Consider the following 25,663-nt stretch of genomic DNA (forward strand, 5'->3'; position numbering starts at 1 on the left):
TAAAGTGCTACATTATTTCATCCTTTATATATACGGTCTATATAGGCTACTTTTAAATAGATAAGGAGATGTAAAATTCTGCTAGTAGCACTTAGTGTGCCTTATAAATAAGTCAGGCATTAAAATTCAAATATAATTTTATAATACATTACAATGTATAAGCTAACCTGCCTTGTTGTGATACTAGCTAACCTTTTTAGTTGTGTTTACCTGAGAGATGAGCACAGGAGCGTGGTCCATGGGTTGTGCCGCAACCTCTCCGAGCCAGAGCTGGGTCCTAAAGGTGGTTTTGGAGATGACGCCCTTCTTTTTTTTAAAGACACACAGAAGCTTGGTCCACCAGGAAGAGGAGCTCTTTGGGGAGGAAAAGACGGGCGTAGTGCTTTCAGAAGCGAAAGCACTCGAAACAAGTGATGACTTATTTCGAAAACCAAAATCCAATCAGTGCATTGAAACTGAGAGACAATTGCAGAAGAAATGCTAGACGGCATCCTAATGCCACACTGAGAACAAAGTGAGGGAGACTGAATTTTCTGTTAGTCAGAACATTGAAGATGAGTGTGTATGAGTATGTTTGATATTCTCACCTGTTCATCTCCTGCATGAAGAGTTCCTCCTGGTCCCACGAACAAAATGAGATACTCTCGCCAGCCCTGATCAAAGAAATCAAGCAAAACCCTCTGGTTCTCCTCCAATCCAATAAAACGGTTCCATTTGTCAGTTTTGAGTCGTAGAATGGTGAAGGCCTGTTCCCTGAGGAAGTCCACACGCTCATCAGAGATGGCACTCATCTTCACCTGCTCCATAGGAACTCGCACACCGGCCTCAGCCATGCTGAGAAACAGAAAGGAGGAGGAAAACAACTCAAGCCATACAGTCCAGTGGTAAATTGTCCATTTACCAAAACATATTATGGTATCAAACCTCTTACCTTCTACCAAGTTTCTGAGCCTACTGTATTTTTTTTCATCAGTATCTTTATCTTTCCATTATTAAATGATGCGATGGCTTTATGTGATCCCATCTGCTGGGTCGTTCTTTGCCTTCTCCAGTGGGGGAGAGAAACTGAACTCCTCCTGTAGAGGCAGGTCCTTATGGCAACAGGGTCAATGGCTTTTGTGTATCTGCACCCACGTTGTGTGAGAGAAGCACACACCTGGTGCTAATGAAACCTGAGTGTGCATTGGAAAAGCCAGCAAGAGTATCAGGCACATAGACACTGTATAACCTGATACTCACACATTTTAAAGGGGTCATCGGATGCCCATTTTCCACAAGTTTATCTGATTCGTTAGGGTCTTAATGAAAAGTCTATAACATTGGTTAAAATTTCTCAGTGGTAGTGTAAAAAACACCCTTTTTACACAGTCAAAATCAGCTCCGTTTTCATGTTGCTTTAAATGCTAATGAGCTCTGCTGACCCCGCCCCTCTCTTCGGGTGACGAGCAGACTGTAAACTTCAGCGGCGAAACTTGCTAACTAGTGCATATTAGGACAGGCGATTTGCATAGATTCATAAAAAACGCTTATACTCACTTCTTCTGTAGATGAAGCTGGATCATGAATGATTCGCACGAACATAAATGCATTTAGGCAGATGGGGGATTGGCACATTCCCTTCAAAAACGAAAGTAAAGTTAATCCTCTGTGTCTTCAGTGGCTCAGATGTCGGGAGTAAATGACGACTGCTATATTCATTGTTACATCCAGCAACAGAACACCTCAATCGCTTAATCGGAGACATTCTTAAGTCTTCCCCTGCACCGGAGTCGACACAATGGCGGACAGCTCTCAGCTCACTCAGGGCGGGTCTAAAGTAAGACGGCCTTGTCAACCAACTATCGTGGGAGCGGCCTGTGCAGAACTACGTCATTCTGACAGGAATCTCAGAACAGCCTGATTTGAGAAAGGGGATTTAAAAAAAAACACCGAGTGGATTTTTATCATTATAGGGTGGATGTGTACACACACTTCCAACACACATTTATGTTCAAACAACAACAAAAGTGAATTTTGCATCCGATGACCCCTTTAAGATGATCTGATGCACCATCCTTCATGTAATACACATGTATTTTAAAATCAATTTACACTGAAGCACATTCAGAAGATACATTTAAATAATAGCAACTTAATACTACAGCAGACTGTGACCCTCAAAGAGAAGGACACTGCCCTCTATTGATGCCAAAGTTTATGCCCGTAGTGGTTTTTAAATGAACAATGAAACTTTAGTCCAGTCAATAGGTGGCAGTAAATCATATAATCCCACATCTTCATAACATCAACGATGTTCAGTCTTAACCCTGTGAAGCCTGACATATGAGAGATTTATTTTAATAGAATAATCTACCTAAATAAAATTGAATTTTTTTTTTTAAAACGGCTCTATGTGCTTTTATGGCTAAACATGATATAGAAGCCCACACTCGACGAGGAATAAAACACCTCAGTTTTATTCAGAGGCCCACAATAAACAAAAATATGTAGCTAATTGAATGCAGTTGCCGTAAATTTTTATATGGCCAGAAAGTATGAAATTTTGATAGCTTGTAATGTAAATCGACAAGCTCCTTATAACAATAGCCTATAGCAGATTACTGCCATGAAATATGAATATCAATTTTCACCCAGTAAGTATAATATAGTAGCCTAATAATAGTGTAATAATAAGATTATATTTCGATACTTAGTTTTATAATCAAAGCTCTGTAGTTTTTATTTGTGGGGTAAAACATATAATACAATGCAATACAGTGACGATTAAGAGTGATGATGTATATGACACTAACATTTTACCATGATTTTATTTTTTTATATATCATTGATGGATAATCAAGCTGCTGTCCAAAAAGTATTCATCATGAAATATTACTAACAATGTAAGTTACTTTCACAAAAATTAGTACAAATTTCACAGCAAAAGGGCACGTGTACCACGACCTGAAAGAGGACTATTTTAGAATTTATAATTTTCATTTGCAAAAAGTATAAACTTTCAATTAGACGACAAAAGGCATACAGAAGATTGTGTACAACAGGTTTTTCAGTTAGAGGCCTTAGAAATTTGCATATCAGATATGACACAAAAGGCCCGGTTAATGACTGGGGGATATTTGGAATTTTACTAATTCCATTCTATTTTACCAGTTCTCACTATTCCTTAAGTATAAAGTATGGATAGTGCACAGGATGTTAACTTTCTTACATTTTCCAAAATGTGCACAATACAACTGAAAACACTGTGCACTACATCCCATAATGCAATGTAAATTACTTGACCTTCCATTTCCAATTTTGAAGGAACCTGATGTAATATCAAAATTGTATTAACCCTTTAATTTTATTCAAATGAAAAGATACTATATTTTACACAAAATATATAATTTTATTTCTATAAAGATAACTGGATTTGCTGACTGAACCCGGCAAAAGGTCAGATGACAAGAGCAAAGTAAACCATTTTGTTCCATAATGCCTTCTGTTTCACTTCCTAAAAGTAGTAGGCAGTATTCAGCATAGAGTAAGCTAGTAGTATTCCATTCCAAACAGCCTAGTGTATTATATAATACCACACAGTATATACTGTATACGCAATGACAAATGCTTCAAACAGCTGTATGCTTCATCAATGTTTAATTCAGTGAATGGGGTCCAAGTATCTCAGAAATAAAAACAATTAGTTTGCATTTAATCATTAATTTCATAAAAATGTGTCCAGCCATGTAGAAATGTAACAAAAAATTACTTCTGGGATTTTTATCAGACTTTAAATGTAAGATTAGGATGAACACATTGCATTGTGGGAAACAATGAACATACCCAGCAGTGTGCATTGAAGTTTCTGCAAAGTAAGGCATCCAGGCATTCTGTCATCCACATACTGTGCACAGTATACATACTATAAACAATGGGAATAGTTGTATGACAGTATGCTATTTTTAATAGCCAGTATTTTGAGGTATTTATGTGTGCATAGGTTTCATTTTCATTCAGTTCATACATACATACCAACACCAGAAATTTGAAGCATTTAGAAACAAACTTTTAGTTATGAAGAGTCATAGGAAGGTTTCCGACTTTAATTGTGTTGCATTCGAAAAAAAAAAAAAAAAAGTTGTACAAAGGTAACATCAAATTTTACACGTTTAAAAAGTAATCAAAACGAGCGGTCTTTGATACAACAGAATCAGTATTAGACTACATAAATTGTGGCTATAAACCACTTGGGTCTGAAGAAAACAAAAAGAAAAGGAAGATTCATTATGAATGTTACAAGGATAATCTGGAGAGCAATAAGAGCAACGATACAAAAAAAAGAAAGTTTATTACACTATTGTTTTACTCTGCCGCCTGATGTCTTGTTCAAGTTGCATGTGGGCAGCAGAACAATGAAATCAGAAGATCCTCGAACAAGATCCAGATGACATGTGACCAAGAGCGCAAAGACCACTAACATGACATCAAATAAAAATAAAAGCAAGAGTGAAGACACATTTGGACAAAGGCCAGCTGAGAGGGAGGAGGATAAAATTGGACAGAACATGAGTAAGTCTCCCTCACAGCAGACAGTGTCCTTCTCCTGCTGTCATTCTCACAGAACAGTCTCACTGTAATCATTCTCACACACACACACACACATCCTGGCTTTCCATGTACCATAACAGCCATTACACAATCACACTCTCTGATGATCATCCCCTGAACATATACATGAGCAAAAGTAAAAACACATGCAACTCCAGCATTTTATACTACAGAATATGATACAAAATAAGGCATTTCCGTGTATGTACTTGTGTATGAGCGCGAGTTAATATGAGCATGTAGATGCATACATGTGTGTGTGTGTCTCAGCAGAAACTGGAACCACATTTAATGTCATTTTTTGCCTTGTTTGTACAAAAGACTGCTATTGAACATAAATGGATGTCATTTTTAAAATATATATATTTATAATATATATATATATATTTTTTTTTTATCATATATATAAAAATTGATAGTGAAAAGCAGACGAGCTGTGAAAGTGGGCATGATTTTGGTCACTCCATGACCTCGCTGGCAGAGACAGTGACCAACTGGAGCGGGAGGTTGGAGTTTGAAAGAAGGTCCTGGGGGCCAGCCTGCTGCAGATTGGTGAGGATGAGAGTGGCTCCACCCCCTGTGATGATGGTGTCCGAGGGGGCAGCAGTTTCTGTGTGACCTACCCCAGTGTTGGAGTTTAGCCCTTTTTTGTTCTGGTGAGTTTTAATGTGTTTGGCCAAATGGTCGCTGCGCATGAAACGTTTCGAGCACTCTGGGCACACAAACTTCTTCTCTCCTGAAAAACAAAAATAAGTGTAAAACAACATTCAATATAGAACTACTGGAACTAGAGAAGCAAACAAAATTGACAAAGTGTTAGATCCTCATGTATAATGGGTCCAAATGAAATATATGATGTAATTCTAGATCCTGATCTCTTCCAGTGTGCTCATACCTGTGTGTGTTCTGCGGTGACGCTGGAGTTCGTCGCTGCGGGTGAATCTCTTGCCACAGTAACTCCACGAGCAAATGAAGGGTCTCTCTCCTGAATGCCAGCGCAGGTGAGCTCGAAGGTGAGACGTCTTACCATACACCTTACCGCACCCTGGGATATGACAAATGTGTTGTTTCTTCTTTCCCATACTTGAACCTCTGAAATTATACAAAAGTGTTACAAATAAATAATTATTCAGCTGTTAGAACAGGATTTGAGCCTCTGCATCGACATATACATTACCTTCCTCCAGCCTCTTTGCAGTTGGGGCAAGTGCAGGCTACTCTACGTAGTCTCTTTCCTTCTAGGCCTGTCCCCTCCTTATCCTCCTCAACCAACCGCACATGCAGATGTGACAAATCATTGGTGTTCAGGGTGGAATTTGGCCAATCATCAGACTCTGGCTCCTCTTTAATTTGAATATCTGCACAAACAGAAAGGGGAGAACCATTTAAAACAGATTTCAAGACAATCAAGAAAGTCCCCAAAATAAAACAGCTAATCAATATATTAAAAAAAGTATTTATGACTAATTTAATGAATTTAGCTATTTCATTCAAACAGGCTTCCCACACCTTCAACCAATGAATTCCCATGACTTTAAGTCATTAACTATATAAAGAATTTAAAGTTTCATAAAAACAGTTGCACTCACAAAAAGCTCTTTTTTTCTTTTAAGATGAGCATAAATATTTATAACATTCAAATATTACACTTCTATTTCTATGAACTCTTATTTATTTTTTTAAGAGTTAACGAATTAACTACTTATTTTTAAGTATCTTTTTAAATATAAAGTATGTTTCTGCATACCTGAGTGGCTTTCAGTGTTCTCGTCTTGCTGGTACTGACCAACAGAATTGACTGTGACTGTCTGAAGGTTCGGGATCTGTCCCACTGTGCCTGTGGTGCCAGCCTGGCCAAGAGAAAGGGTCTGCACAGGGGCAAGGGTAATTTGGGGGGATGAGACCCCACTAGCAGCCGGCAGCTGTAGATTCTGCAGGTTCTGAACCCCTTGAACTTGGAAGGTCTGCCACTGGATCTGGCCAGTGGGAGAGACGGTTTGGGCTTGGATCAGAAATGTACCAGCATTCAACAGCTGCACGCTTTGTAGTGTCTGCGCCGCTCCATCCACTGTCTGCGCTGGTAAGAGCTGCACCACCTGTTCACCGCCAGCCGTGTGGTTCTGCTGGATGTAAGATGGATCCTGCTGCCCGGCTGATAAAGCAGTGGCTTGGGTGAGAACGCCAGTCCCGTCTATCGTCTCGGGGAGCGACATCGTCGTGGAAGAGGTGGTGGTTGGCACAAAGGCATTAGCGTTGTTGGTGTTAAGTGGCTCTGTGCATTTGCTGTCACCCTGGTTATCGCTTATTGAGGTGGTGGGACCAGTCATGATGAGCTGGCCATCCGCAGTAATGCTTGTCGCTATGGTCTGAGCACCAGCCAACCCCAAAGACTCGAGATCCACGTTACTCAAGCTATTTATTGGCACTAACGTGATGTTGCCCGGCAGCCCCACTGGTACATTAGCGACAACCTGGCCCTGTGCGCCAAACCCTGAGCCGGCCAGTGAGACAGTGGGAATCTGCTGCACGTGCCCACTTTGACTCAGCAGGCCCTGGAGGTCATTAGCATTGGTGCCCTGCGTCCCATCAGGAAGGATAGTAATGTCAGTACCCAGCGTGCTTCCATCTGCAGTGGGTGCTGCATAGCTTAGTGACGCCCCATCCGTCCCCTGCAGCTGAGGGATGACCTGATACTGCACCCCATTGGCACCGGTGCCATCTACACCCGCAGTCACAAAAATGGGCTGGGTCTGCCCTGCCATAGTCTGTAGTGGCACCACATATTGCCCGTTGCTGCCCAGAAGTCCTCCGCTGGGTACCTGCACTATTGCTGGCTCGTCTTTCACTGAGCTCACAGGCGTTAAAACCTCCCAGCGATCAGAGGAGCCTGTCAACTGGATGGCCGTGAGGCCTGTGGTCTGCTGTGAGGTGGAGATATTACTAATATATTAGTACAAGTACTTCATGACAAATTGTACCATACCCACACAGCATTTAGTCTAAAGGACTGTTTACGCCAAAAACGATAACTATATTAGCGTTCACACCAATGGACAATAACATACTGTTTATAAGCAACATGTGCTGCAGTTAGCTTATCTGCTTCAAGTCCAGTGGATTCTGATTGTCTGTCAATGTCTTTATAGTTCATCAGCTGTAAAAAAAAAAATCATTCTGAAAGTGATTCAAATTATATTGTTCCTCGATATTGTGTCGTTAACGTTATAGCTGTGGTGTAAACTTCCCTATTCTCACAGAAAAATTGAGATTTTACAGAAATAGTTATTGTCCTTGGTGTCAACAGGCCTGAACAAAGATTTTAAAAAATTACAAAATTAAAGTCACTATAGAATAGAAAATTATGCATTAAGGTATAATTGTAATAAGCTTTAATATGTCATAATGTCGATATAAAATATTAATGCCCAAAAATTAATCCGAGCAAGTATCAGACCTCAATAAGGATAACATTTTTTAACTAATAATTATAGCATGTTAAACACAGTACTTAAAGTCATGGTGAAACAGAAGTAGCAACAGATCTTTTCTTTCGTAAATGTAACATACATCTGAGTGTAGTATATTATCGAAATAGGAAAAATGAAAGGACAGGGACTTGGTTCTATCTATCGTTTTTTAGTTGGGTTTTGCACAAAAAAAATAAATAAATAAAAAAAATTTAAAAAAGGAGGCAGATGAAGGAGAGCTTGCAGGGGTGGGTTTTGGGGAAGTCCTGCACTGGACACCACAGAGAAGTCTGTTGCTTTCACCAGAATATTCAGTTATGACAAGTTGATTAGACAGTACAAGGTCAAAGCATTAAACTTATGCAAAACAATAAACTTGTAATTTATAAATTAAACACATGCACGTATTAATTGTTCACAGTGGCATCTATAACACGAATTTTAAAAACAGATGGGGGAATTTTCATTTCATGCCGACTTTAATCTTAAGAGCTGTCATTCAAGGACTTTAGTTCAGTTGTCTTTTTAATAGCGAACATTAACGTCTTTCAACGGCTGTGCGTCTGCCAGAAAAGGCAAAATAAATGATCTATATTACTTCAAAAGCCAAGAGCAAATGACAAAAGGTGACAAAGAGCTTCTGTTTGCCTGGTCTGTGCACGCAACCGCTCCAGGGGGAATGGTGGAGCTGTGGAGGATGTGAGACAGCCTGGGCAGGGGTGGAGGCTTCTCCCGGTGTATGGGGTCCTCCCCTATCGTGGGGGTGACCCGGGATCACCGCAGGTAAAGCGGGCAAGGCGACGGTGGCGAGTCTGTCCGACCCACAATGGGCGGGTTTAAAAGGGTAAGAAAGTGGGTGGCCGTACAAAGCGAAGGCTCACAGGAAGTGTTAGACTTTTCCCCTATTTTTAAAACGTGTGAACTTCACCAAAACACCCCGCAAGACAGCGCCGGGGATGCGACAAACCAACAGAGGGATTCCATACCTGCTCCTGGGCGCCACTGGCCGGCTGCAGAAAGTCGCTCTGACTGCTGTCCACGTCCAAGGCAGCCATTTCCTGCTGTTTCGCTGGCTGTTCTGGGGCTACGGAGACACAGCGAGAGAAAAAAAAACTCAAAACAAATTCATGCTCAACGAACTCCCACCACGAAAACGCGGAGATTAGCCGCCAAACCGCCTGGAATTTAAACGCATCAGGCGGTTCTTTCTGCTTTCGCGTTGCCTGAGCAACAATCTTTTCGAATGTTTACTTTGTTAAAGTGAGGCTAGCTGGCTAACGGTTAGCGTCGCTGCTGAGAAAGATTAAACACTGACCTAGCTCGCTTTGCTAATGGCTCTCCAAACTCACCGGCAGTGCTGTGCTTCGATCGGGCTAAGTGTTACGTACCAGTCATAGCGTGAAAAGGTAAAAAATCGGAGGTTTATCTGTTAATTTAAACTCCCAACATGATTGTTTTAATCAAAGGCGGGCTGTGATCGGAGATTCGGGTCGATTTTTTTTTTTCTTATTTTTGATTGACGGTGCGGGAAACACAAAAGGTGGGGCTTCGGAGATTACTAGTAAAATTTGCGTCACGTAAACGGAAGACCCGCCTTTCTTCTACGACGTGATTGGCTGCGTGATTCGACCCCCTGGACGCGGAGTGGTCAAAGCCGTACGTCTGTCAATTTCATAGCAAGAGCGTTTCCTGTTTGTTGTTCGCTTCGCAGATGCGGAGAGTCTTTGGAAATCTGGCTGGAATTGTTCACGTATGGCAGGAAGTTAGTTGCAACTCTGGTGGCCATCATACTACTAGACGTATTGAGAAACATTTAGTACAATCTGTACAATGACACAACATTGTTGTACGTTCAAATTAAAAGGTTTCACAAAATATATTTAATTTTTGTAACAATTTGAAAGATTAGATTAAGACGTTTGCTATGTATGTAAATTAACTAGTTTCGTTTTGATCCACAGTGCAGCCCTGCCAGGTATCGCTTGCCCGAGTTTACGTGTCGGTTTAACCACCTGGGTAAACAGTGCTTTGAGGAAACAGCTGTGACTCCGGATGTCCTTAGGGGCCAACTGTATCATAATAATCTACCGCCTCATACAGCTCATCTATGTCCTGTACGCATTAACAACACAATTACATTTTATATGGCTGTTTTGAACAATTCGATAATACCGCCAAGTCTGAGCAATTCTTCCTCAAATCTTCTCTCAACAATGTTTTAGAGTTTTTAACAACTTAAGTCTTTTTCAACCTCTTCCACCGGGTGCCCCCTGTCCAGCAAGAATAACCTAAATCAAGTTTCTACATTTAAGTTCATATACAATAAAGGAATTTACTTTAAAACCCTCTATGGGGTACAGTTATATAGTTATAACATAGTTATATAACTATGTAATAAATATATAAGCCTAAATTAAAAAGTAATAATACTAGTTACTAGTCAGAAACAAACAGATCCACACAGAATTGCATAGTTACAATTATTGTTACCAATAAAATAATATACAGAACATTAATAAGTGAAGTGACGTGAAGTGGCCAAGTATGGTGACCCATACTCGGAATTAGTGCTCTGCATTTATCCCATCCAAAGTGCACACACACAGCAGTGAACACACACAAACCGTGAACACACACTCTGAGCAGTGGGCAGCCATTTTTTGAGCAGTTGGGGGTTCGGTGCCTTGCTCAAGGGCACCTCAGTCATGGTATTGAAGGTGGGGGAGAGCGCTGTACATTCACTACAATCCCTGCCAGTACGAGACTCGAACCCGCAACCTTTGGGTTACGAGTCTGACTCTCTAACCATTAGGCCACAACTTCCCCACTAATAATAAACTAATATGAGCCACTTCAAAAAAGTTACTAGTTTGGGGCATTTATGTTAAAAAAAACAAACTGCTACCACAAGTCTCTGTATTCCAGTCACATCCAGATCCCAAATCTACCTACCTAACACATCACAATAAGGATTAAAACACCCTCAATGTCAGTATATGTAAAAGCAATTAAAAAGTTAATGAAGTAGAAAACAATAAAACACACTTTCAATCTTTGGTTCTACTTTCCAGCCACGCTGCTTCAAGTCTTGGATGGTTTGGCATTCTCCGTCTCTGGTGTTGGGCTCCTCCGTCTGGCATCCCATTTCACGACTTGTCTTGGGCTGACAGTACAGAGATAGATTAATTTTAACATGTATAATATCAAAACCATAAGACAAATAAACTTAACAGTATAATATACAAAGTAAATAGCCACTTATGGGCACAATTTGTCCTTTAAAGCAATGTAATAAGCCAATCATGGGTCATCAAATTAATTCATAACAGCATGGTCTTACATTGTCTCAAACTAGTTATATGGACATGACAGAGCCCATGTTCACAACAGCATTCAACCATACTAATACTACTTTTGGAGTATGCATATGTGCCCTATATGACAAGGTCCTTCCATTTCTATTTCTGCACACTTAAAAAAATGAAGTTTATGCAACGTAAACAGGCCGAATGAATCCACATCAAATTGGAGTCAAATATAGTTTGTGAACAGAAAATCAACATCAATACCCAGCCCTAGACCTTGTAGAATTTAAATGACATGTATCCAGCCAGGCATACATTTGTTTTATATGTTTTAAAGAAAACTGTTTTGATTAAAGACTGGATAAAACAATTTTTAAAAAAAAGTATCAATTAAATGAATCAGGTTGTTTTGGAAATGTCAAATTTGTTTCATATAAAAAATAAAACAACAACAACAACTACATGTGGCTATCATTGATACCCTACTTTTAGATGTTAATTTGTTTCCTTCTTATCCTCTGTAAAAGAAAGTCTGTTTGACCTTAGTAAACTCTGATCAGAAAAATCAGCTTGACTGCACCACCCATGCACTATAAACTGAATGTTGTTGTTTTTTTTTTATATTTTATAAAAATCTCCCCGAGTTCCACTTGAAATGTTAGCAAGATTTTTTTTTATTTGTAAAGTAAGAATTTTTATGAGAACATGTTTAAATAAATCATGAATAATTAATGACAGAAATGTCAGTTATATATTGTTAAGGTAATCAAAGGATTAATAAACTAACCAGAAAAATAACTGATATATACACACACACTACCATGAAAAGGTTTTTGCCCCCTTCCTGTTTTTTTAATTATTTGCATATGTCACACTTAAAAGATTCAGATCAAACAATATTTAATATTACACAAAGATAACCAGAGTAAATACAAAATGCAGTTTTGAAATAATGATTTCATTTATTAAGGGAAAAAAGCTGTCCAAACCTGCCTGGCACTATATGAAAAAGTAATTGCCCCCTATATCTAATAACTGGTTGTGCCGGCAATGAACTGGCAATGAGTCTTTCACATCGCTGTGGCCCACTCTTCTTTGCGGAATTGTTTTAATTCAGCCACACTGGAGGGTTTTCGCACATGAATGGACTGTTTAAGGTCAAGCCACAGCATCTCAATGGGATTTAAGTCCGGACTTTGACTTGGCCACTCCAAAACCTTAATTTTGTTTTTCTTGAGCCATTCAGAGGTGGACTTGCTGGTGTGTTTGGGATCATTGTCAGCTGCAAAGCAGCCCCAGACCATCACACTACCACCACCACCACCACGTTTGACTGTTGGTATAATTAATTAAAGTCTTGGGGATAATCAAGATTTTTTGGCAAATGTGAGACGAGCCTTTGTGTTCTTTTTGGTCAGCAATGGCTTTCGTTGTCATTGTGCTCTTGGAGTAATTTTGGTAGGCTGGCCACTCCTGGGAAGGTTAACAACTGTTCCAAATTTTCTCCATTTGTGGATAATGGCTCTGACCGTGGTTCGCTGGCGTCTCAAAGCCTTAGAAATAGCTTTATAACCCTTTCCAGACTGATACATGTCAACTATTTTGTTTCTTATCTGTTCTTGAATTTCTTTAGATTGCGGCACGATGTGTTATTCTTTAAGCATGCTTCACTTTGTCAGACAGGTTCTATTTAAGTGATTTCTTGATTCAACAGGTCTGGCAGTAATCAGGCCTGGGTGTGGCTAGTGAAATTTAACTCAGCTTTCTAAAATAATGTGGTTAATCACAGTTCTTTCATGATTTAACAGGAGGGGGCAATTAATTTTTCACGTAGGGCCAGGTAGGTTTGGACAGCTTTTTTCCCTTAATAAATGAAATCATCATTTAAAAACTGCATTTTGTATTTATTTGCATTATCTTTGTGTAATATTAAAATTTGTTTGACGATCTGAATCTTTCAAGTGTGACATATGCAAAAAAAAAATAATAATTAAAAACAGGAAGGGGGCAAAAACCTTTTCTCGGCACTGTATATATATATCAGGGGAAAATAATTATACAAATTGACTAATTGAAAAAAAAAAACTATATCTCAAATAAATACAAAAAACAGCCCTAATTTTATCATAATTTAGAAGTAATATGCCATTATCGATCCGGTTTTTTGACCATATTAAAATTTGTTTGACGATCTGAATCTTTTAAGTGTGACATATGCAAAAAAATAAAAATAATTAAAAACAGGAAGGGGGCAAAAACCTTTTCTCGGCACTGTATATATATATCAGGGGAAAATAATTATACAAATTGACTAATTGAAAAAAAAAAACTATATCTCAAATAAATACAAAAAACAGCCCTAATTTTATCATAATTTAGAAGTAATATGCCATTATCGATCCGGTTTTTTGACCCACTCTTTGAAACGCTGTTTTGGGAGGACTGCTGCATTCAAGACTTGGAAGTGCCCACTGCTATGATTGGGTAAAAGTTTAGAGTGAATAAATAAAACTATAGGTCATTTTGGTTAAAAACTTAATAAAATAAAAAAAAAATTAAAAAGTATAAGTACTTATCAAACAAAAAGCAATAGTGACAAATGGTAAAAACATTGTTACTCACACTTGTATGTTGCGACATTACTGTCGGATCCAATATAGATGGCACTGCATCATTTTTAATTTTCAGTCTCTCTGAAAAGCCTGCATCAAACTGTGACTTGTTTGAAAATGAATCCGCAGTAAAATGAAGCGAACAAATAAACAGTGTCTTATTTACGTGATCTGGAACTGCATCCAAAATAAAATTCATCCACTCTTTCCTAATGTTAGGATCACAAGGAAGGCAATGCAAAGACTGTGTTTTCCCACAGCTTGGCACTGCACACCGTCTTGCTATCCTCGGAGGCATCTCTATCGTTTTGTTGCTCGAGTAATCCTTTTTTCCAATTAAAGCATTACCTAAAGAAAAAAAAAAACAAGAAAAGCCAATTCACACTGACGTTAAAGGGATAGTTCACCCAAAAATGAAAATTTGATGTTTATCTGCTTACCCCCAGGGCATCCAAGATGTAGGTGACTTTGTTTCTTCAGTAGAACACAAACGAAGATTTTTAACTCAAACCGTTGAAGTCTGTCAGTCTTATAATGTCAGTGGATGGGAATCACGGCTTTGAGAGTCAAAAAAACATACACAAACAAAACCAAATTAAACCCTGTGGCTCGTGACGATACATTGATGTGTAAAGACACAAAACGATTGGTCTGTGCAAGAAACTGAACAGTATTTATATCATTTTTTACCTCTGATTCACCGCAATGTCCAAACTGTCCTGAGCGCGTTCTCAACAGCCGGCGCGTGATCGCAGACTTATAAGTGCATTACTGCCACCTATCTCTCAAATGGACCACTGACACTCCTAATTTAGATTGTAGATAGAGTGTCAATGGTCCAGTTGAGAGAAAGGTGGCAGTAATGCACTTATAAGTCTGCGATCCGCCGTAAAGCAAGAAGACGACGACGTGTCAGGCGTCGGCTGTTTGAAAGCAAATGTGTTTTGTAAGCTCTTGATACAATTAACAAAATAAATAAATAAAGAGACTGCTCATTCTTTATCTGCATATTTAATGCACAAATATTTTAGGTCATATTTTAAATTCAAAAAGTGGTGTGGAAAATACTTTTATAGCTTTGCTCTCCTGCTGTGTTCATAAAATTGTTAGGGGTCAAACTGACCCTCATTGATTTCCAGGCAATTCACCAAAAATTAACACTATGAAATACACTAAAGAATCATGTAAAGACAGAAATCTTTATTATAAATTTTTATTATTACAAAAATGTGTTAAAAAGAAGTCAATTTGACCAACATATTTTTACGTTCAGAATTAGCTGCATAGACAGAAAATAAAAACACTTCTTTTATGTTTTTTGTTATGATTACTTGTAGTGACTATTTAAACACCAAGGAAAACTTTAAATAGTATCTAGAATTTGTATACTTAGTGTAAATAGAATGTATTGCTATTTATTTGTACATAACTATTTTGTTGTCTGGATCTTAAACACTTGTGAGGTTATAAGCTTTTAAGTGCTGCAACAGACTATTAATTGAGTTTCAATAAACTAACAACCAAAAACATTTTCTGACTTTTAACCTTAAATAGATTTCTCCATAGATGATTCTTAAGTCTGCCTTCAATTTAGTAAATTCTCATATAATTTTGCATAATAGACTGACAAGCTACAATAAAGTGTTTTGTTGTTGTTGTTTTACCTGACTCTGTTTTTCAGTGTTGGTTTTTGGCAAATTGCATGGAAACCATTGTGGAAAAAACAGTGTACAACCTTTCTAAAACACATCTGTGTTGAGACTTTGCATGCACATTCATGGTCCTAAATTGACCGAAAAATCAAGAAAAAAAGTAGTTTGACCAGTATTTCCAGCAAACCGAAACCGAATGCGTGTCAAAAACAAACCACCAAAACAAGTAAACTAAACAAGAGAGAACCTGGCGACTTCATTTCAGGTAAGGGTCGTGAAACCTGCCTCTCTCAGCACTAGTATGAAGGTAGAATGACGTCAAAAAGATTTGCATACGCAGGGTAAGAGTTGTGGAAGTGTACATAAGACTGTAGTGCTTCAAAAGCTTTGACGAGGCTCAATCAATGGGCGTGGAGAGATGGGAGGGTACGCGGTGGGAAATAAGAGCGTGAGATATTGAGCAGACAACATACACCAAAAGGAGAAACACTTACCAGAAGCCGTTGGGTACAACTCAGAGCTGTTGTGATAAAAGTGGGCACCGCGTGCGTCTAGCCTTAGAAAAAGATTCAGATATTTCCCATACGTGACATTTAACCGCAAACCTACGTCTTGCTCTGACAGGGTCACGGGGGAAGCCGTGCAGTATCTTTGTATTAATGCATTGTGGACATTTACGATTGTCAACAACGCCGGTGTCTAAAAGGCCGCCACCTCTCATATGAAGATGTACTGACGTGAAAATACCTTTGTATCCATTACAATTCAGAATAAACAAACTCCTTATTGTTAGTTTTAAACGAAATACGCCTCGCACCGTGCCCCATATAACAAAAAAACGGATGCTATCTTGTGTCTTCGATCTTGTGTAAAACGATTTAGTGCTTTAATGTTTGTTCTTATACAATTACAGGACCAGCTGTCTAATGTTTCTTACAGCGTTGAGAAATAGTACTTTACACCCGCAGGGCCGCACTGTTGAACTTAAGCTCCACTGTACGATGTTTTGGCGCTCGTCCGCTTACGTCATTAACCTGCGTCCAAAATAGAGTGGCCAAGTCTAACGTTAGGGGAAATTAGCGCATTCTCAAAAACTAAAAGACATTGGTTGGCTCGTTTATTGATTCATTAAATTGCCGAGACAACTGACCTGAATTCTGTGTACAGAACAATGCATTTGTGCATTCTAATGCATGCATATTTGCTTTGATTCAGCGTTTGCTTGCAAAATGTAAAGGCATAAAAGCCAAGCAGGGGCACTTGTGTTAAAACTTACCAAGCCCATCGGCACCGCTTCCTCTTTTAAACGCAGGTTAGGATTCTTGAGAGAGCCCATTTTCATCTGCTCATAATTCGGGAAGCTCTCCTTTGTAAAATGCTCGTTGCACACAAACAAGCCGGTGGTATCGGTAGTTGATGGTCAGCCCAACACCCAGCGTTTAGCTCTTTCAGCGTTGCGAGGGAAGCAATGCAAATGCTGCTTGTTTTGGAACCATATAAAAGCACATTTTCGACCAATGCTTCTAAATGGTCCATTAAAATCCGCCTGTCAATCAAAATATAAGGCCACGCCCTCTCACGAGTATTGGGGGCGGTACTTACATGACGCAGTGTAGTACAAATCATAAAAGTGAAATCAAACAGCAAATCAATGCTAAAAATTGAATTCTACAAAATATTTTTCTCCTGGATGCTTTCAGTTAGATTGTATAATTTATTTGTTTAGTTTTGGATAAAAAGGACCTTAAATCAACCACTATAAACTGTTAACTACACCTCTATAAATGTTGGTTTCACAGCAGCTTAATACCATAAAGTATAGAGGCCTGTACTTTAAAAAATCTTTTTATCTCACAGTTCAGACTTTGTTTCACACAATTCAGACTTTTTCTCGTGATGAATTTTTTTGTGTTGCTGCCACGGAATAAAAAAAATAAAGTAATGGCAACATTTTATCTCACAATTCTGACTTATTTTCGTGATTGCCAAGTTTATATCTTTCAATATAAAATATTAACTTATATTAACTTATAAAAACCCTGAATTGGGAAATAGAAATTTGCAATTACCTTTTTATTGATTTATTTTTTAAATCCTGTGGCGTAAACGGCTTCCATAATAAATCCCATCCATACTGTTTGATTACTCAATGACTAAAACATCTAGAAATGTGTGAGACAATTGGGAAAGAACCTTCAACAGAAAACACTTTGGTCTGACGAAGTGTTTTATTAGAATAAACTGCTGTGTAACATGCAGCTTTTGTAAGCAGACCAGCCATTTCATTTATTTCAGCCATCAGCCAAAATAATAAAATAAAAAATGTACTTAATACACCACTAAGGTGCGATTGTGTTTTAAATGTTCCAAAGCCATAAATGAAGAGACTGAGCATGTGCCATAGACAGTACTGTCCATCCAACTGGCTTCACTTCTTTTTGGGCTGATTAGGTGTGTTGAATTTGAAGAAGATGATGTCACCATCTTCTACAATGTAGTTCCGCCCCTGTTGTCTGTATTTTCCTGCAGCCTGCAAGTATTTGACAACATTATCAGTTCAGTGTTCAACCTTTAACAAGCCACGCTATTTTATGTCAAGCACACCATTAAGATCTTACTTTAACTGCGTTTTCACTGCCTTCCTCCTTAAAGTCTGCAAACTTCATGACTTCGGCCATGATGAAGCCTTTTTCAAAGTCTGTGTGGATCTTTCCAGCTGCTTGCGGGGCCTTGGTGCCTTTCTGTAAGGTGTTCAAACACATGCATAATATTTTAGAGGTGCAACAGAATATATCGGTATTAAATGCATTTCTGAACATGTGCTTTGCTCACCCTGATGGTCCATGCACGGACTTCGTCGGGTCCTGCTGTGAAGAAGTACTCCAGCTGCAGGGCTGCATACCCACTCTTGATGATCTTAGTCAGAACACTGAAACAAAGAATTAAAAATTCACAATGTGAAAAACACGAAGGGAAAAATTATATCACTATAGAATAAGCATGATGACCTGAAGTATGACTGACTACAGCATTTAGAGCACTGTTGAAAAAATGCTTTTTGCATGTGAAAAAGTATTACATTTCTTAAAGGAATAGTTCACCCAAAATGAATATTTAATCACATGCAGGCTATCACTAAAAATAGTCTCTAACACTAGAACTCTCAATTATATTTCTATTCTGTCTACTTGTTTTCTTTTTATGAAAATACAAAAAAATCAAACCAAAAAAACTTGACCCTCTAACACTAGCATTCTCTATTCTTGTCCTATTCTACCTACTTGTTTTCTTTTTATGTAAGTTGCTTTGGATAAAAGCGTCTGTTCAATGATTAAATGTAAATGTAATGTAAATGTATCCGAGATGTACCTGAGTTTATTTATTCATTCTCCATCAGAACAGATTTGGAGAAATGTAGCATTACATCACTTGCTCACCAATGGATCCACTGGAGTGAATGGGTGCCGTCAAAGTGAGAGTTCAAACAGCTGATAAAAGCATCTGATAACAGCAATCCACACAAGGTTTTTGCTGATTAATTGACATTAATTGAAGGAGTGGCTTCAAGTTGATTACTTGTGCGTTATTGCAATGCTTTTATCGGCTGTTTAAACTCTCATTCTGACAGCACCCATTCACTGCAGAGAAGACACTGGTGAGAAAGTGATGTAGTTTCCCCTTTCTCCAAATCTGATCCAGTGAAGAAACAAACTCGTCTACATCTTGGCTGGCAAATTTTCATTTTTTGGATGAACTAATCTTTTAAATTCAGCAAAGAGGAAACAGAAGGAGAGCAAATCCTGACCTCTGTGTTTTGTTCTCCTCACAATATTTCTGTTTCTCTTCATCAGTCATATCCTGATACTTGCTCTCAAATCCCCCACTGAACGGGATGACCAGCGCACCTGGATCATGAATGTCAACCCACTCTTTGATCTTCGCCAACCTACAAAACAAAAAAAGCGGTCCTAAACTCAGATTTCCTGGAGGCTGAATAGCCACAAAACACAAGCATCCATCAATTTGGACTATTATACACAGTTATTTAGAGTGAATCATTTCTCCATTATACCTACCATACTGCTTTGCATGTTTACTGGAGTGATGACACCCGAGAATTGATTTCTTGACAATCACAATCTGGAAGCAGTCCCGTTAAAGGGATAGTTGCACCAAAAATCTAAACTCTGTCACTATTTACTCACTCTCATGTTGTTACAAACCTGTATGCATTTCTTTCTTTTGCTGAGCACGAAAGAAGATATTTTGAAGAATACTGTATTTTTTGTTCATACAATGGAAGTCAATGGGAACCATAAGTGTATACTTAGCAAAAATGTTTAGTCCTTAAAAATATCTTCTGTGTTCCACAAAAGAATAAAAGTCATACAAGTTTGGAATGACATGAGGATGAGTAAATGGTGACAGATTTTTCATTTTTGGGTCAACTATACCTTTAAGAGGCCACACAACATATCTGTCAGGCTTTCATATAACAGTTAGTTATTCAAAGTTATACACAGCATTCAATTAACACATATGACGTTTGAAAATCAGTTTCATTTTAGTTGGACAAGCAAAAGAGAGTCCAAACTAGAAACGTAACTGAAAAGCACAACACCACAATGGGCATTCCGAGTTTAAACAGCTCCATCATTTAAATTAGAAAATAATCTAGATCTGTCAAATCACACTGCAATGTATATGTCTGAAATGTGGCATTTACTATATAGGCAATAGTGAACGAGATAAAGATTTTGTACGAGCACACAGGTTTGTTTGCTGTCAATACATACGGCTACAACTGTGTGTTTATACATAAATGAACATTAGGAGAACTTTGGGATAACATTAAAGGCTGAATTTAGAGGGGTAGTTCACCCAAAAATGAAAATTCTGTCATTAATTACTCACCCTCATGTCGTTCCAAACCTGTAAGACTTTTGTTCATCTTCAGAACACAAATTAAGATATTTTTGATGAATTCCGAGAGCTCTCTGACTCTCCCATAGACAGCAAGGATCCTTACATGATCAAGGCTAAACGTAGCAAGGAGATTGTTAAAATAATCCATGTGACATCAGTGGTTCAACCGTAATATTACGAAGCTACGAGAATACTTTTTGTGCACAAAGAAAACAAAAATAACGACTTTATTCAACAATTCGTCTCCTCCGCGTCACCCTATAGTGCCATTTTGGAGAGTATCACACAGGGCTGCACGATAAATCGAAATGGAATCGAGATCGCGATTCGACAGAAGCTGCGATTGTCATGCGTATCCTTCAGTGAAGCACTGTTCTGTGATTAGCAGTAAATCTCCATCCAAAGGCCAGAGGGCGCTCTCGCACTGAAACTCCAAATACGCCTCGAAGAAGAAACGCGCATGACAATCGCATTCAATTAATCGTGCAGCCCTAGTATCACATATGTAAACAACGTATGCAGCGTATGTATGCAGGTACATTGCTTACACTTTGATCTGATACTCTTGTTTCTTGTTTAGAAATTGTCTTAGGATCCTTGCTGCCTATGGTAGGGTCAAAGAGCTCTCGGAATGCATCAAAAATATCTTAATTTGTGCTCCGAAGATGAACAAAGATATTACAGGTTTGGAACGACATGAGGGTGAGTAATTAATGACAGAATTTTCATTTTTGGGTGAACTATCCCTTTAAGTATAAGCACTTGAGGAAGGACTCACTAACAGCAGATGAACAGCTAACATGTCATCTCACCATTTATTCTTTTTCCTGATGTAATCTTTTTCCGAGAGGTTTACCAAGTAGATCATCGGCTTGGACGTCAAGAACAGATACTTATTCAAGACCTCAATCTGGAGAATAATAATAATAAGAAAAAACAGTGTATAATCAAAACCTCAATCTGATCAAAGAAACATGATAAGATGTGATGATAAGAAATTATATCAAAAATGATAAGAAAAAAGATTTCAACCTCTTTGTCGTTCCATTCAAGATAATAACGAACATGTTTCTTTTCATCAACAAGCCAGGACTTTATTTTACACATGATGTCCTGCAAGCAGAGAAAACAAAAAAATGTAAGTGCTTTCTGTTAATGTACAAAGTAGGAAGAATGTTTTAATTCTGCAGTGGTCAGATGCATACTGGGATATAGTTCACTCACATATTCAGGTTTGAGTTTTTTGTCTCCTCCCCTGACAGCGGTTTTCTCAAGCTTATCAATGATTGGCCCAATCATCTCTTCATCCTTCATCCTCAGCTCTTCATGGATGATCTCAATATCCCTCACTGGGTCAACACAGCCCTCAACATGGATAATATCTTCATCCTCAAAAGCTCCTACACACAAATGGTTGCATATACACATTATCAGGGTTATTTTATTTGAAATACAAACATATGGAACAAAACATCAGGTTTCTCAGGCGTGAATTAAATCCAAGATTTAAAGAGGATGCATGTCAGATAACTGTCACAATGTAAATTTACATTTGCTGTAGAAGTTTTCATGGCTTTTTGGACATTTCATGAGGGTTTTTTTTTTTTCCATGTTGTCGAACTATTTAATTCATCTTTCCAACTACATTGTAACTAGCAGATAAATTTCACGTACAGCAGATATGAAGTTCATAAAATCTAAAAAAAATAAACATATTCAGAAATAGCTATCTACTTACGTGTCGTGTGAAAGATGGCATCACAGGCACTGATGTGAGAGAGGAAGGCATTACCCAAACCCTGGCCTGCGTGAGCACCTTTCACCAAGCCAGCAATATCCACCACGTTCAGAAACGCTGGAACCTTACTTGAGTGAAATATAAAAGAGAAATTAAGATCATATCACTGATGACTAGAATTAAAAGCTGTTGATAACTATTATGCAGACATGCAGTGGGTACCTGACTGGTTTATGGTACTGGGAGAGGAAGTCAAAGCGCTCATCTGGAATGGGCACACGGCTCTCATTTGGGTCAATGGTGCAAAAGGGAAAATTCTCAGCCGCTGCCTCACTCTTTGTCAGAACATTGAAGAACGTTGACTTTCTGAAAGCACAAACAAATGAATTGAGATAAGTGATGAGAACATGGATCGCTGACACTTTGTTATGCATAATACATGAACAAATACTTGCTATATACAGTATATATACAGAGACTCAAGCTACATTCAAAATTGCAAACTAGATACTTGGTTTGTACCTTACTTCACCGCAGTATAAAAAAAGTATGTTCCATATAGTATGAATAAAATTCGTACCATCATGTTGTCACTGTCACATGACCTACCAGCATTGGTTGCATTTTTACCAACCGTTTTGCGAATACTATGAATTTTATGCATACTCTTTGGTGAGCGTGCATACTATATAGCATGGAAGAAGGCAAATTCGGACACAGCCCGACTTCGTAGCCATTCAAAAACTATTTCCCATCCTGTAGCAGGATGATGTAATTTTCATAATGCACCATGATCATGAGTCATCATCCTTATAATAATTTCACACATTACAGCAGGATAGGTTTCCATTAAGCACGAATAAAACGCAACTAGGTCAAGCATTCACACTTTATCATTCTGACACTATTTCACTGCCGACTTCAAACCAATTGACCCAGCGCACATGCATACAGCCAGAATGCCAGCTGGGACTGACACACACCCTACATTTGGTAACCCAACGATTCCAGTTTTCAAGGAAGTCCCGAAACGTCCAATCAGGGGGGGTTGTTTTGGTCCATCTCCTCCCTTCTTTGGAGGCATCTGTGGAAAAAAAAACAATAATACCTACTTTCACCTTAACGCATTACATAATTATTCAAGCAAAATAACCAGGCATACACTACAACTACCACACCTTTTTAGGAGCCATGGTTAAATGCTGTCAGTACTCTCTTGCAATATTACCAATGGAGTATATTTTGCATAATTAAGATGCGGTAGAAGCCAGGCAACATGTAACTTCTTCGCCTGGCTAACTGCAGTAACTAGTTGCCATTTCACGACAGTGAAACCAATGGCACCAGGTTCCCAAAATAGCCCCCGCATTAAGTGTAAACTGACCAGCCTTATTCACTGCAAGAGAGGCTAAATATATGGCCCTCCCTGACAAGTAAGAGAAGGCATACGTGTATCATATCAGTCACTGTTTATAAATCTCTGCACCACTGCCAGATTTCCACTGCCAAGACTTCCTACGCGCTAGGAAGCCAACAGAGACCCACATGTGCATCCAGAGCATCAATACCCCCATTCCCAATTCATTAGTGTGTATAGCTGGTTAGCATGCCGGTCATATGAAGGGGCCAATATGCAATAAAACAGACCATTTAAACAAAAATAGCACGTTTAAGCGATGAATACATAAATAAGATAAAGCCTATGCTTAGATCACCTTGATATCACACTATGTCTGTCAGCAGATGGGGAATTTCGCTGTGCTCAAATGAACACACGTTGCTCCACACTTCGGCCGATTAAACGGAAAGAATGTGTATACCGGAAGAGCCCTGAATCCTCACATTGTGATTGGTCGAAACGAGTTACGACGTAATGACGCTAGGGTAAACGCACGTAAACGCATAAGTAAGAAACCAAACAAGATTATCATAGCAGTCACTTTAAGCAGGGCAGAAGGAAAGTCTGTGATTGAGCAAGTTTGTAGGAGTAAATGGCAGAAATACTGGAACTCAAGTAAAAAAGGAAAAAACAAGGTAAAATTAAGCATCATATGAATAGGAAGGACTTCATTACATTTACAAGATTAAGAATGGGTCATACTAATCTTAATGCAACACTTCATAAAATCGGCGAACATAATTCTGGTTTATGTAATGCATGTCAGGAAATGGAAACTGTTGAGCATGTTTTGATTAGATATTTAAAAAAATATGAACAGGATCGATCCTGAAAGAATTGATCTTATAAGAGATATGCAAGCTTTGGGTATTATGGAATTTACCTTATATAATATTTTAAAGGCAGAAGTAGAATTTGATAAAACAATTACAGCTTTAATGAAGTTCCTGAGAAATATCGGTCTAAAGAACAGAATATAAAAAACTTCCTTGTGTTCATCTTCATCACACTCCAGTACAGTAGGTGGCGGTATGCACCTTTCCAGTTGGTTTGCAACCCGCCAATAAATCCACAGAAGAAGAATATGATCACACACTCCAGAAGATGCTTGGAATTTAACAAATGTTGAATTCTAATGAGTCTAGTTGTTTCACTAGTTGTTAAGTATCTCACTAACTGTAAGGTTTTGAGACAAAAAGTAAAGTTACACGATTGTTCACCCACATTTACAATATGTCATTGCAATAGGCAAATTGTCAGACCACGTGGCATATGTAAACAGACGATTCTAATGTTTTTCTTAGAACTAAATCCACTTCTCTGAGGCATTCTTGCAATTACTTTTAACTAAGGTTCCTGCTTCTGCAATCCCAGGGCCAGTTACGTTCCAAAGCTCTGTGTCATGGCAGCTCCTCCAGTTGCAAAGCTTTCCAGAGGTTCCTGACATGACCAACCCGGTCACACTGATGCCCGTCATGTCCACCACAAAGGGGCTTCCTGCTAATGCTGCTCTGGTTCAAGAGGATTCTGTCACGTCCTCAGTGTTTCCTGTCACTGGCAGTGTTGGGGGTAATACATTACAAGTAACGCAAGGTACGTAATCAGATTACTTTTTTCAAGTAACTAGTAAAGTAACGCATTACTTTTTAATTTACAAGAGAATATCTGAGTTACTTTTTCAAATAAGTAACGCAAGTTACTTTTTTTTTGATTGACAGCTCTCCTGTCCCCATGTTGAGAGAAATCAGATGTTACTGTAGTTCTAAAATAAATATGAATATGCATTAATTCATCTCACTCACTCACTCACAAAAAAAAAAAACACAGATTCAGTATTCCTCAAAATGAATAAAAATAATGCAACTCAGAATATGACGCAAACCTGCAATAATTAAATGTTAAACAACACAAATATCCTTTATGTATTTAATCCCATTCTATTAACCAATGTCTTTGCTTCTGACCTTCGATGATCCA

At 38.4% G+C, this 25,663-nt stretch overlaps 2 protein-coding genes across 7 annotated transcripts; both read right to left on the minus strand.

The window, feature by feature from the left end:
• Window positions 1-4,324: 4,324 nt before the first annotated feature.
• Window positions 4,325-14,317, minus strand: LOC107677581 (transcription factor Sp3-like). Of its 5 annotated transcripts, XM_016472514.1 has the most exons (7): window positions 13,982-14,317; window positions 11,100-11,217; window positions 9,041-9,138; window positions 6,335-7,508; window positions 5,765-5,945; window positions 5,483-5,679; window positions 4,325-5,323 (listed from the first exon to the last, which is right to left on the minus strand). In XM_016472514.1, the coding sequence occupies exons 1-7, from the start codon at window positions 14,267-14,269 to the stop codon at window positions 5,046-5,048; spliced, it is 2,334 nt and encodes a 777-aa protein (XP_016328000.1). In that variant the 5' UTR covers window positions 14,270-14,317; the 3' UTR covers window positions 4,325-5,045. The 5 variants fall into 5 exon arrangements, with proteins under 5 accessions (XP_016328000.1, XP_016328001.1, XP_016328002.1 ...); XM_016472515.1 differs by lacking the exon at window positions 13,982-14,317 and having other exon boundaries at window positions 11,100-11,290; XM_016472516.1 differs by lacking the exons at window positions 11,100-11,217; window positions 13,982-14,317 and adding an exon at window positions 9,443-9,600.
• Window positions 14,318-17,837: 3,520 nt separating this feature from the next.
• Window positions 17,838-24,180, minus strand: LOC107677584 (obg-like ATPase 1). 2 transcript variants are annotated; one of them, XM_016472525.1, is made up of 11 exons: window positions 24,003-24,180; window positions 23,271-23,371; window positions 22,510-22,653; window positions 22,288-22,415; window positions 21,774-21,949; window positions 21,582-21,662; window positions 21,362-21,459; window positions 19,429-19,569; window positions 18,456-18,552; window positions 18,242-18,364; window positions 17,838-18,153 (listed from the first exon to the last, which is right to left on the minus strand). In XM_016472525.1, exons 2-11 carry the CDS (start codon window positions 23,369-23,371, stop codon window positions 18,052-18,054), a joined length of 1,191 nt encoding a protein of 396 aa, XP_016328011.1. In that variant the 5' UTR covers window positions 24,003-24,180; the 3' UTR covers window positions 17,838-18,051. The 2 variants fall into 2 exon arrangements, with proteins under 2 accessions (XP_016328011.1, XP_016328010.1); XM_016472524.1 differs by lacking the exon at window positions 24,003-24,180 and adding an exon at window positions 23,466-23,541.
• Window positions 24,181-25,663: the final 1,483 nt, after the last annotated feature.

Source organism: Sinocyclocheilus anshuiensis, unplaced genomic scaffold (assembly GCF_001515605.1).
Source record: "Sinocyclocheilus anshuiensis isolate Anshui unplaced genomic scaffold, SAMN03320099.WGS_v1.1 scaffold472, whole genome shotgun sequence".
Taxonomy (NCBI): Eukaryota; Metazoa; Chordata; class Actinopteri; order Cypriniformes; family Cyprinidae; genus Sinocyclocheilus; species Sinocyclocheilus anshuiensis.

Excerpts from the sequence above, each read along its gene's own strand:
- LOC107677584 (XM_016472524.1), bottom strand. Across the intron at positions 21,460-21,581 it reads TTGAATGGAACGACAAAGAG|ATTGAGGTCTTGAATAAGTA; the intron begins GTTGAAATCTTT and ends ATTATTCTCCAG. Across the intron at positions 18,154-18,241 it reads GCAGTGAAAACGCAGTTAAA|GCTGCAGGAAAATACAGACA; the intron begins GTAAGATCTTAA and ends AAATACTTGCAG.
- LOC107677581 (XM_016472514.1), bottom strand. The coding sequence starts at position 14,269 with ATGCCTCCGAGGATAGCAAGACGGTGTGCAGTGCCAAGCTGTGGGAAA. Across the intron at positions 11,218-13,981 it reads TAATGTCGCAACATACAAGT|CCCAAGACAAGTCGTGAAAT; the intron begins GTGAGTAACAAT and ends CTGTACTGTCAG. Across the intron at positions 7,509-9,040 it reads CCAGTGGCGCCCAGGAGCAG|CAGACCACAGGCCTCACGGC; the intron begins GTATGGAATCCC and ends TCCACCTCACAG.